A 13,964-nucleotide genomic window follows, 5' to 3' on the forward strand; every position below is an offset into this window, starting at 1 on the left:
GTTTGTTATACAATCCGTTGAGTTATAAAGGTGTACTTTTTCTCAGTATAATACTAAATGACTGATCGGTCACCATTTTTACTGTTTTTTCATCACTTATTCAATAAGAAGTCAAGGATTCCGGAATAATTTGTTTGCATTATGTCACCTTTTAAGTTAGTTTTCGTTTCTGTAAGTTAATTAAGCGTTTTATCAATTTTTAGTTTTATTTCATGTTTTCGGGATTTTATGCTTTGGTTGTCTGTTTTTATTCACTCCAGCTCCAAGTAGAAGACCTAACGGACTTAGTGCAAGAAAGTCGAGAATTATGGCGCTCGAGGAAAAAAGTTATGAAGTTTCAGGAAGCCTGACACGACCATCCGTCTCACCTGACACAAACAGTGTCAGGATGAGGACCTAATGAAGCTGAAGATGAAGCCCAAGGCAAGGGCCTGACACGGCCACCCGTGTCAGCCCACTTGGGATGAAGCTACAAATGAAGGCCAAGGCAGGGGCCTGACACGGCCATCAGTGTCATCCCAGACGTAAATAATTCCAATTTTTGGGCTTTTATCCGGGCTTGAGCAGCAAGGGTGTTATAGGAATTTTGAACCAATGCCAATGGATTTTCACTATTTTAGAAGAGTTTCTACGAGAGAAGAATGACACTTTTTGGAGAGGAGAAAACAGAGCATAGAGAATTGTATGACGATCGAGAATTACAAAGATCAAGGAATTCAGAGAGCGGAAGATTTTCATGAGCGGAAGCAATTGAAGATCCAAGTCATCCAATTACTTGTAATGTCTAGTTTTTATCTTGAATGTGTTTTGAACAATATGAGTAGCTAAACCCCCAAATGCTAGGGGGTATCATTAATTTATATATGTAATGACTTTGAGTTTGCAATTGCATTGACAATATTCTTTTTCATAATTACGGTAATTTTTTTGATGTGTTTAATGATTTCTCTTTCGACCAATTGAGATTGTTGTATGATTATCAATCAGGCTAGGATGTCATTGATGAGGTTTTCATAAGATTACTCTGCAGTAGATATTACCTAGGACTAGGGATACCCTGTATGAACCAGAGGATTCTTGATATCATAAGGCTTAATTTCACCGATAATTTTCTATGGACATAGAGATTAGGGTTGAATCATTAAAGGTTTTCTCGCCAAGGACTTGGGAGAAAATACCCTTGAGAACTGGTAGTAGTTAATTGATATTTGTTGATGCAATAGTGACTCAGAGTTGTTATAGGGACAAATTATACACCTTCCCTGGCATGTTCCTTTTTTACTTGAAACTCTTATTTTTACAGTTTTTATTTTATTTTCCCTTATTTTTATAAGTTTGAATTAAAAAACCCCAACACTAGTTTTTTAATTGAACAATGATTTGAACTCGATATTAACGCGCAGTCCTCGAGATCGACATTCAGGGAATTTCCCCTTTATTACTACAAAAGGCAAAATAATACACTTATTATTTTTTCCGATCAAATTTTTGGCGCCATTGTCGGGGACTGCCAAAATATAAAGTTTAATTGAAATTTTGTTGCTCTGCAACTACAATTTTATTTCTGTCATTTAATTTATCTCAACTTTTATTCACTAATCTGTCTAATCTGTTTATGCGAGGAGATCCCTCAACTGAATTTCTTTTTGACACAGAAATCGAAAGAACCCTTCACTAGAGACTCAGACACGCTAGATTGGCTAGATTGAATTCCAAAGAAGAAGTTCCCTCTGATCACTCAGATTCAGAAAAAGAAACTATGTCTGAAGTTCCTCCAATTCCACTTCCACCTCCAGAAAGACTCCTTGGTGATTATGGAGGCGCAAATGCACAGGGTGGTAGATTAACAATTATCAACCAACCGGTGAATTTGACTAATTTTCAACTGCATCCTAGCATAATCAATCAACTTGAAATAAAACCTTTCACCGGAAAGGCAAATGAAGATGCAAACAAGCACTTGCAGAAATTTTTGACCATGAGTACTACTTTGAAAATTGATGGTCATACTGACGAAGCAAAGAAGTTAAGAATGTTATCGTTCACTTCAGCTGAAGAGGCAGAAGAATGGTTCTATTCTCTCCCAGCAGGAAGTATTACATCATGGGAAGAGATGGAAACTTCTTTCTTAAATGAGTATTTTCCAGCATCGGTATTTCTGAGAAAAAAGTTTGAAATCTTGAACTTCAAACAGAAGGAGGGTGAGTCTTTGGGAGATGCCTACAAAAGATTCAAAAGGGTCCTGGTAGCTTGCCCAAATCATAATATGGATCAGTTTGAACAGATGCAGATGTTTGTTAAAGGGCTGAAAATAAAGATAAAACAATTGATTGATACAGCAGCCGGTGGCTCAACAATTTTCTCAACAGCCACCGATATTAAAAAGATCATTGAAGCGATATCTGCTAATGAGCATATGGAATTGTATGATAGGTGTACTAGTAAACCTAAGGGAGTTATTGATCTAAAGCTGGAACCTAATAAAATCTGGTTGGAAGATACAGTAGCTACTGAAATGGAAAAGAAGTTGAAGGCTATGAATATAGGTACTCAATAGGTAGCTCAAGTTCAACATGCTTAGACTATCACTTATGAAATTTGTAATGGACCTCACCACACAGTATATTGCTTTGCAACCCCTTAACAAATTGAAGAGATAAAATTTTTGAAACATAATAATCCCTACCCCAACACTTACAATCCAGGGTGGAAGAATCATCCAAACTTCTCCTAGAAAGATCAGAGAGGGAATGTTCCACAACAGGGTCAAGGTCAATATCAGACTCAATATCAACAACAACAATAACAACAGTAAGCTCTAAAGACAATAGATTGGGAGATTTCCATTGAAAACATGGTTGCTCACAATCTGCAATTCCAAGAAGAGACTAGAAACAATCATAAAAATACCACCGCCTCTATAAAAAATCTTGAAGTTCAGTTGGGTCATGTAGCACAACAAATATCAAGTTCTCAAACACCAGGTTCCTTACCATGTGAAACATTTCAAAATCCAAGAAATCATGAGAATGTTAATGTTGTCACAATGAGAAGTGAGAAGGCAACTAAAGATGAAAAAGTTATACCACCTGGAAAGCCAACTGAAGAGAAAAATAAAAAGGAGACTAAGCCAGTGATTAAGTTACCCTACCCTCAGAGAGTGACAAAGAAGGATCCAAGAGATACAGACTTTGAGAAATTCATGACAATGTTCAAAACGATAGAGAGTCATATGCCTTTGTTTGAAGCACTCGAGCGAATGCCCATGTACACAAAATTCATGGAAGAGGTAATCACCGAAAAGAGACCAACAACAGAAGAACCGGTAGCCTGGAAGGAAAAATATAGTGCAATACCACTAGGTTAGAGAATTCCAAACAAACAGAAGGATCCTGGAACGGTCACAGTATCATGTACAATAAAAGAGAGAATTTTCAAAAAGGTACTAATTTATTTTGTAGCTAGTGTGAGTCTGATGCCGCTATCAATCTATCACAGGTTGAGTATTGAGAACGTCAATGATACAAGGACAAATCTGAAATTTGCGGTTCACTCGATAAAGAATGCATATGGGATAGTAGAAGACGTGTTGGTGACAATAGGGGAATTGAGTTTTCCTGTTGATTTTGTGATCATAGACATGCCTGAAGATGAAGAGACACCTATCATTCTTGGTCAACCATTCATACGGACAAGTCGATGCAATCTCGACATGGACCAGGGCACGTTAACTTTCAATGTTCATGATGATGAAATAACATTGAATGCAATTGAAAACAGGAAGCTAGATGTAGAAAAAAACATCACTATCAAGTAGGTATGATCATGACAGATGTGAGAAGGCAAAGTAACATACCAACTGTTGGTTCTATGTGTTGGCAGCAATTTTGGTAAAACCTAGAGTGTTCACAAGGTGTCACAAGTGTTGTCTTGACATGAGATAACAGGTTCCTGCAGGTTGTTTAAAATATGGATATGCAGGATTTTGCTGAGATGTCAGACCCGATGTCAAGACATCTGTATACAGAACATTCAGTATGAATGTTATGTATTATGTGATTGCGCTTTTTATGCTAATCTATGTGTGATTGATGAGATGATTGAACGCGTCATTCAATCAGTAATTAAAACCAAATTGACTTATTTTCCAACAAGATATAATCAGCTGTCATAAGAAGATACGAATGGAAAATAGTTTTAGGGTTTTATGATGTCCAAGCCCAGCCAAACACTTCTATAAAAAGGGCATGGAATACCTGCTTTTAATACACAAGAAATAACAAACGAATTGAGAGAGAATAAGGGTTTTAGTCTTGTGCGGTCGTGTGTATTGTGAGCCATTCATTCATCCATAGATGATTGAATTGGACTGACTTTTGAGTTATAATTTGTCCACTCTAAGCTTTGAAGCATGAGTGTGTGTTTACTTGGTTGAAGCTTTTAAGCAAGATCAAGTATGTGTTCTTGAAGAGTGTCTTCTTTCATTGTAATATTTGTTTTTACATCACTGCTGTGATTGAGGGGGAGTGAGTAGGATCTTATATCTAAGAGTTCTTAGATAGAAATCACACGGGTAGAGATTAGATGAAAAGACTATAACTTGAAGTTGTTTACTGCGAGTCTTTGAACTAATTATGTTTAGTGGATTTCCTTCCTGGCTTGGTAGCCCCTAGACATAGGTGAGTTTGCACCGAACTGGGTTAACAATTGCTTGTGTCACTTGTATTACTGTTCTTTATCTTTTATCCTGTTTATATTGTTCAGATATTAGTGTCGTGACATTACCTTCGACATCTCATATCTGATACCAGAATTTCAATTGGTATCAGAGCAGGCATCCTGCTCTGGTTTTGGGTGAGATCTAGGGACATTAGTTTCTGGTACTATGGATAGAGACGGAGGATCTGTTCACAGACCACCAATTCTGGATGGATCTAACTATGGCTACTAGAAACCTCGAATGGTAGCCTTCCTGAAATCTTTGGATAATAAGGCTTGGAAGGCTGTTCTAACAGACTGGGAACATCCAGCTATTACTAAGGAAGGAGAAGTTACAACTGATAAGAAGGCTGAGGAACAATGGACCAAGGAGGAGGATGAACAAGCCCTTGGAAACTCTAAAGCATTGAATGCTATATTCAATGGGGTTGATAAGAACATCTTCAGACTGGTGAACAACTGTGAGGTGGCTAAAGATGCTTGGAATATTCTCAAAACCACTCATGAAGGCACCTCTAGAGTGAAGATGTCTAGATTGCAACTGCTCACTACCATGTTTGAAAATATGAGGATGAAAGAAGATGAAAATATTCATGACTTTCATATGAATATCCTTGAAACTGCTAATGCCTCAGGAGCCTTGGGTGAGAAGATGTCAGATGAAAAACTAGTGAGGAAAATACTCAGGTCACTTCCTAAGAGATTTTCCATGAAAGTGACATCCATAGAAGAATCTCAAGACATTTGCAATATGAGAGTGGATGAGCTAATTGGATCCCTCCAAACATTTGAGTTGGGAATGTGTGATGGATCTGAAAAGAAAGTCAAAAGCATAGCCTTCATGTCAAACACTGAAGAGAAAGAGGAAGAAAGTGGTCAAGATACTGGTGAAGATCTGGCAAATGATGTAGCATTACTGGGGAGACAGTTTAATAAACTTCTGAAAAAGATGGATGCAAGGTCTAAGTCTAATGTCAAGAACATCTCATCTGACATCAGTAGGTCCAATAATGCTGGAAGAAGAACAAGATCTGATGAAAAGTCCAAAGAAGGAAAAGGAGTTCAGTGCCATGAATGTGATGGGTATGGACACATTAGAGCTGAATGTGGGACCTACATCAAGAAACAGAAGAATAGTCTTGCTGCTACTTGGTCTGATGAAAGTGAAACAGAAGGAGAGTCTGTAAATCTTGTGACAGCCTTGACTGGAAGATGGGGTTCTGATGAAGACTCAAGTGATGATGAAGTAACCTTTGATGAGTTAGCCACTACCTACAGAAAGTTGTGACACAGAAGTGAAGAAGTGTGTCAACAAGTGGAAAGTCAGAAAAAATTGATGACACAACTGGAGAATGAGAAGACAGAACACTTGGAAACCATCTCTAAGTTGAAAACTGAAGCAGTGTTCTTGAACTCCAAACTGGATGAGATGACAAAGTATGTCAGAATGCTAAACAATGGATCTGACACCTTAGACAAAATTCTCCAGACTGGAAAAATGGCAGGAGACAAGTTTGGCCTTGGGTTCAATGAATCCAAACCTGAGTGTAGTCACACTGGTAGCAAACCAAAGATGTCACATCATGTGTCACAACATCATAAAGGAAGACAACATAAAGGAAAACACCAAAGATGGAGATGTCATTACTGTGGAAAATTTGGCCACATAAAACCATTCTGCTATAAGTTGTATGGCTATCCTAGTTCTTCCCATCATCAACCTAGACCCAAACATCACATCCCTGTCAACAGAAAACAATGGGTTCCTAGGACTGGTGTTACTAACTTGATAGCTCACACTTCCTTCAGAGTTTCAGCCATAGAAGACTGATATTTTGACAGTGGGTGCTCCAGACACATGACTGAAAGCAAAAACCTGCTAATTGACCTTCATCCTCATGCCACCAGCTATGTAACCTTTGGTGATGGAGCAAAGGGTGAAATCAAAGGGATTGGAAAGCTAAACTGCCCTGGAGTCCCTAACCTTGACAATGTCCTACTTTTTAAAGGACTGACTGCAAACCTAATCAGCATCAGTCAACTATGTGACCAAGGTCTAACTGTAAACTTCACAAAAACTGAATGTCTGATTACTAATAAAGAAAATGAAGTGATCATGAAAGGAGTCAGGTCTAAGGACAACTGCTATATGTGGAGTTCTCAAGAAACTGGTTATTCATAAATGTGTACTCTAGCCAAAGAAGAAGAAGTGAAGTTATGGCATCAAAAATTGGGTCATCTGCATCTTAAAGGAATGAAGAGGATTATATCTGTTGAAGCTGTCAGAGGAATCCCAAACTTAAAGATTGATGAAGGAAGAGTTTGTGGGGAGTGTCAGATTGGAAAATAAACAAAGATGTCACATCAGAAGCTCAGACATGACACCACTTCCAGAGTACTGGAACTTCTCCACATGGACTTGATGGGACCTATGCAGGTGGAAAGTCTTGGTGGGAAAAAGTATGCTTATGTGGTGGTGGATGACTTCTCCAGATACACTTGGGTCAATTTTATAAGGGAAAAATCTGATGTATTTGAGGTATTCAAAGATCTTTGCCTAAGACTTCAAAGAGAAAAAGAAAGTCAGGTTATCAGAATCAGAAGTGATCATGGGAAAGAATTTGAGAACAGCAAATTTGCTGGATTCTGTGCATTTGAAGGAATTAGTCATGAGTTCTCATCTCCCATTACCCCTCAGCAAAATGGTGTGGTAGAAAGGAAAAATAGAACTCTCCAAGAATCTGCCAGAGCTATGATTCATGCTAAGAAATTTTCCTACCACTTCTGGGCTGAAGCTATGAACACAGCCTGCTATGTTCACAACTTAGTAACCTTGAAGAAAGGGACTCCTACTACTTTATATGAAGTCTGGAAAGGAAGAAGACCTACTGTCAAATACTTCAATGTGTTTGGTAGTAAATGTTATATCTTGACTGATCGTGAACAAAGAAGGAAGATGGATCCCAAGAGTGATGAAGGAATATTTTTAGGCTACTCAACAAACAGTAGAGCATTTAGAGTCTTTAATTCCAGAACAAAAGTAATGATGGAATCTATCAATGTTATGGTTGATGATCAACAGACTGATGTCACAGACAATGTTGAGACATCTCTAAATGATGCCCCAGCTGATTTCCCAGACAAAAGTAATGAGAGTGAACTCACTCAAGCTGAACCTGAAGCTGACAAAATTAATAAGGGACCCTTTATCATAATTCAAAAGGGTCGTCCTAAAGATCTCATTATAGGAGACCCAAATAAAGGGGTCACAACTAGATCAAGGGAAGTGATCTCACATGGCTGTTTTGTGTCTAAGATTGAGCCTAGGAATGTCAAGGAAGCCTTGACTGATGAATTCTGGATCAATGCCATGCAGGAAGAGTTAGGCCAATTCAAGAGAAATGAAGTATGGGAACTGGTTCCAAGACCTGAAGGAATAAATGTTATTGGAACAAAGTGGGTTTACAAGAATAAATCTGATGAAAACGGGGTGGTTACTAAAAATAAAGCAAGATTAGTAGCACAAGGATACACTCAAGTTGAAGGAGTTGACTTTGATGAAACATTTTCCCCTGTAGCTCGCCTTGAGTCCATTAGACTATTGCTTGGAGTGGCATGTATTCTAAAGTTTAAACTGTTCCAAAGGGATGTAAAAAGTGCCTTCTTGAATGGTTACTTAAATGAGGAAGTGTATGTTGAACAACTTAAAGGGTTTACAGATCCAAATCTTCCAAAGCATGTGTATAAGTTGAGGAAAGACCTCTATGGTTTGAAACAAGCTCCTAGGGCTTGGTATGATAGACTCACAATGTTTCTCACTGACAATGGATACAGGAAGGGAGGCATTGACAAGACCTTATTTGTTAAGAATGAAGGAGGAAAACTCATGGTGGCTCAAATATATGTTGATGATATTGTGTTTGGTGGGATGTCAGATAAGATGGTCGAACATTTTGTTAAGCAAATGTAGTCTGAATTTGAAATGGGCCTTGTTGGAGAGCTGACCTATTTTCGTGGGCTACAAGTCAAGCAGATGGAAGATTCTATATTTCTATCTCAAAGCAAATATGCCAAAAACATTGTTAAGAAGTTTGGCATGGAGAATGCAAGTCATAAAAGGACACCTGCTCCTACTCATCTAAAAGTCTCCAAAGATGAAAATGGTGTTATTGTAGATCAAAGTCTCTACAGAAGCATGATAGGGAATCTGCTATATCTCACATCAAGCAGACCTAACATTGCTTTTGCTGTAGGTGTTTGTGCTAGATATCAAGTTGAACCAAAAGTCAGTCACATAAACCAAGTGAAAAGGATACTAAAATATGTCAATGGCACCAGTGACTATGGGATATTGTACACTCATGGATATGGATCTATGCTGACTGGATACTGTGATGATGATTGGGCTGGAAGTGTTGATGATAGGAAAAGCACATCAGGAGGATGCTTCTTCTTGGGGAACAACTTAATATCATGGTTCAGTAAGAAACAAAAGTGTGTGTCTCTGTCCACTGCTGAAGCTGAATACATAGCAGCTGGAAGTAGTTGTTCTCAACTGGTTTGGATGAAACAGATGCTGACTGAATACAATGTCACGCAAGATGTCATGACATTATACTGTGACAACCTGAGTGCTATAAATATTTCTAAGAATCCCATTCAGCACAACAGGAGAAAACATATTGATATTCGTCATCATTTTATTAGAGAACTAGTGGAAGATAAAATCATATCCCTGGAGCATGTTGCTACTGAAATGCAGTTAGCTGATATATTTACAAAGGCTTTGGATGCTAATCAATTTGAATGTCTAAGAAGGAAATTAGGGATTTGTATCTATGAGAATTTGTAGCAATTAATTTGGAGTGGAAAAGGTAATAAAAATATTATATGCCCACTTAAAATAAAGTGCCCCATTTATGGTAAATCATCACCTAGTATTAAAACTTCCATCTATTGCCTTTTCACACGTAACCTTTACTCAAATATTTCCACCTTCCTTCGACTTCATCAACCTTCTCTGCTAGGGCAACATAAACCTTTCCACAACAACAAGATGTCACAACATCCTTCACCATTTGGTTCTAAGACTACCAAACCTGCTCACAAAGATAGAACGCCTTCTATGGACCTTCTTGATGAAGACATTTTGGACGTGATTCCCCTGTCTGTCATTCCAGGCGACGCTCCTGGTTCATCCTCCACTGCATGCCATACTCAAGGTAACAGTTCCAATATCCCCTCCAGCTCTACTTATACTCCTAGTTCTAAGGACGACATGCATCACACTGATCGTGTCATGAGAAACCTAGTCACTAGGATTCTCAATGAAGTACACTCTGTAAAGGGAGTTTCTACTCCTCTATCAAGAAGGGACCCCTCTCCTGAGGTTGGACCTCACAATGAGAAGGAGGATGATTCCTCTAGGTCTGAAAAAGATATAGCTGCTGAAGGATTATGCTCTTTAGGGCAAACTTTGTCTAGTAAGAAATCTGTGGCATCACCTACTGCCAATGCTTCATAGTCTAAGAAGCATGATTCTACAAAGAAGGTGACTGACCTAGAAGATGAGAGTTCAGATGATGAAGATGATAGCTTGCTTCATCACTTGAAGCCTAGTATGGCTAAGAGTATGAAGACCAGAAATGGTAGGTTTGTGGCTGAAGTGATGACAGCCAAAACCGCTAAGAACGCTACTACTATAGGCCCCTCAAAGTCTTGGAGCAAAGTTGAGGTAAGGAAGAGGAAAGTGAGAGAAATTTCTGAGTCAGATGAAGATGTCGAAGAAGATATCCCTGACATCTCCCCTGTCAAGAGGACAACTGTTAGGAAATCCCCTGCAAAAGTTGCTGCTGTACACCTAGACAATATCTCCTTCCATCTTGAAGATGGAACAGCAAAATGGAAGTTTGTAATCCAAAGACGGGTGGCTGTGGAGAGAGAACTGGGCAAGGATGCTGTGAAGGTCACATTCATTCATGGACCTTATTAAAACTGATGGACTAATGAAAACTGTTGTTGGGTTATCTCAGTGTTATGAAGGACTGGTGAAAGAATTTGTGGTCAACATCCCTAAGGACATTGCTGAAAAAAACAGCAAAGAGTTTTGTAAAGTGTTTGTAAGAGGGAAGTGTATCACTTTTTCTCCAACTGTGATTAATAAGTTTCTAGGAAGAGGAACAGAAGGTGCATGTGAACTGGAAGCCACAGACAATGAGGTCTGTAGGGAAATAACTGCAAGACAGGTCAAGGAGTGGCCTAGTAAGAAAAATCTCTGCTGGAAAGCTAACTGTGAAATATGCTATTTTGCACAAGATAGGGTCAGCAAATTGGGTACCAACCAATCACATCTCTATAATCTCAAATGCCCTTGAAAAGTTTATCTTTGCTGTTGGAACCAAGCTGAGATTTGATTATGGTAGGTTCATGTTTGAACAAATTGTCAAACATGCTTCTACAAATACAGTGAAGTTGCCCATAGCTTTTCCCTCAATGATTTGTGGGATTATCCTGAGTCAGCAACCTGGAATTTTGAGCACAAATGATCTTCCTAGTAGAAGAAAACCTCCTTTATCAGTTCATTACAAATTGTTTGAAGGCAGTCATGTCGAGGACATTCTCATGACATCTGTTGTGAAAAAGCCAGCCTCAAAAGGTGGCCTTATTGCTGAGCTGAAAGAAACTTGTAAGGAATTAGATACTGGGATAAGGGTAGCAAAAGCTAGGAAGGAAGCTTTGGAGGCTCTGATTGAAAGCTTGGAGCAAGCTGATAGAGATAATGTTGGACAGGCCAAGGAAACAGAAGCCCAAACCTCTAGTGAGAGGTCTGATTATAAAGATGAAACAAGTGGCAGTTCTGGTTCTGAAGCTGATGAAGATGCAAGCTCCTCTGACTAGTTTTGTTGAAGTTGTCCCCCACTTTTCTGATGGTGTGCTGTGATGAATTTGGTGGTTCTTTTGGCAGTCATGTTCTGATGACTTGATGTATTTTTTTCTGGGTTCTTTTTGGTTTTTTTGGATTTTTATCTCAGCTTTTATAGTTGTGTGTGTTCTGGGATCTGTAACACTTAACAATATGTTTTGACATTCTGTGTGACATTTTGTTTGACTAATAAACATTTATTTTGTCTCTTTGGTCTCTTTTAGCTAAAAAGGGGAGAAGTAGCTAAAAGTAGTTGTAGCTAAAGTGGTTATGCTATGTTATAAACAGATGACAGATGATGTTGAAGAGGATGTATATTGGATATAATCTGTTTAATACAGGTAATGTTGAAGGTGATGTCAGATGGGGAGGTGTATGTTACAGATGATGTTGAAGGTGGTGTCTGTGTTGAGCGGACTGAAGGGGAAGAGAAGCACAAGCGCATGTGTGTTTAATATGTGTTTACTAGTTGCTATCTTAGCTAGTAATGTGTGTTTTATAACTTTTGCTGCTAAACTGATGATGTGATTATACTCTTGTGAAACAAATGAGCTGATGTATGTTTTAGCCAAAATTTGCCAAAGGGGGAGTTTGTTGGTTCTATGTGTTGGCAGCAGTTTTGGTAAAACCTAGAGTGTTCACAAGGTGTCACAAGTGTTGTCTTGACATAAGATAATAGGTTTCTGCAGGTTGTTTAAAATAAGGATATGCAGGATTTTGCTGAGATGTCAGACCCGATGTCAAGACATCTGTATACAGAACATTCAGTATGAATGTTATGTATTGTGTGATTGCGCTTTTTATGATAATCTATGTGTGATTTATGAGATGATTGAACGCGCAATTCAATAAGTAATTAAAACCAGATTGACTTATTTTCCAACAAGATATAATCAACTGTCATAAGAAGATATGAATGGAAAATAGTTTTAGGGTTTTATGATGTCCAAGCCCAGCCAAACACTTCTATAAAAAGGGCATGGAATACCTGGTTTTAATACACAAGAAATAACGAACGAAATATTGAGAGAGAATAAGGGTTTTAGTCTTGTGTGGTCGTGTGTATTGTGAGCCATTCATTCATCCATAGATGATTGAATTAGACTGACTTTTGAGTTGTAATTTGTCCACTCTAAGCTTTGAAGCATGAATGTGTGTTTACTTGGTTGAAGCTTTTAAGCAAGATCAAGTATGTGTTCTTGAAGAGTGTTTTCTTTCATTGTAATATTTTTTTTTACATCACTACTATGATTGAGGGGGAGTGAGTAGGATCTCATATCTAAGAGTTCTTAGATAGAAGTCACACGGGTAGAGATTAGGTGAAAAGACTGTAACTTGAAGTTGTTTACTGAGAGTCTTTGAACTAATTATGTTTAGTGGATTTCCTTCCTGGCTTGGTAGCCCCCAGACGTAGGTGAGTTTGCACCGAACTGGGTTAACAATTGCTTGTGTCACTTGTATTACTGTTCTTTATCTTTTATCCTATTTATATTGTTCAGATATTAGTGTCGTGACATTACCTTCGACATCTCATATTTGATACCAAAATTTCACCAACATTAGAAAAAGATGCAAGAATGCCTTCTTAACTATCACCAGCTCCATTAGCAACTCCAATTCCTAGTTCCAGCCCAAACGTAAAAGGAAATAAGGAGAAGCCTTATCCTCAAGAACGAGGAATTAGCCTGGTAAAGAATGTTTATCCACACGGATAGTGTGGTAAACCATCGAGCCATGCGAAGTTAAACGAAGCACTTTATGGAAGACAACACACATGTTTTATTTCTAATTATTGTCTTTATTATTGTTTGTTATTTTAGGATTGTTCAGGTATGCACAATGCCTTGCATAAAATGGCGGAGGCACTCACGTAAATGTGGGAGTTGTATTGGAAGGAATGAACATATCTAAAATAAGAGAGAGGAAATTTTTTGATGATAAACCAGTAGCCTGACACGGCCCGTGTCAGACCTACGGATTTAAAATTGTGAAAATATTTTGGATTATCATGTGGACCCCAGCCTCCTCAGTAGGGCACTATAAGTCACCCTTCTCTATCTTATTCTGAAACATTGGGGTCAATGTTTAGTTCAAGCATGAGGGAGGTTTAATTATGCTTTTCACCGTATGACAGAACTGGCGACTCTGCTGGGGATATTTAAAAAGAGAGGTTACCTTAAAAACAAGATCACTTATTCAATTTGTCTGATTTATTTTTAAGGGATTGCTTGGGTATGTTATGCTTGAGTGAAAGATCCTACACCCGGATCTAGTGTACCTTAGGTAAGTAGCAAGAGATCATCGCGACTGTCCGGCGTATACT

General features: G+C 38.4%; 1 protein-coding gene across 1 annotated transcript; it reads left to right on the forward strand.

The window, feature by feature from the left end:
* Positions 1-2,854: 2,854 nt before the first annotated feature.
* Positions 2,855-12,096, forward strand: LOC127079269 (uncharacterized). The gene is made up of 5 exons (XM_051019678.1): positions 2,855-3,267; positions 3,499-3,790; positions 10,244-10,573; positions 10,752-10,838; positions 11,983-12,096. The coding sequence occupies exons 1-5, from the start codon at positions 2,855-2,857 to the stop codon at positions 12,094-12,096; spliced, it is 1,236 nt and encodes a 411-aa protein (XP_050875635.1).
* Positions 12,097-13,964: the final 1,868 nt, after the last annotated feature.

Source organism: Lathyrus oleraceus, chromosome 5, assembly GCF_024323335.1.
Source record: "Lathyrus oleraceus cultivar Zhongwan6 chromosome 5, CAAS_Psat_ZW6_1.0, whole genome shotgun sequence".
Classification (NCBI taxonomy): Eukaryota; Viridiplantae; Streptophyta; class Magnoliopsida; order Fabales; family Fabaceae; genus Lathyrus; species Lathyrus oleraceus.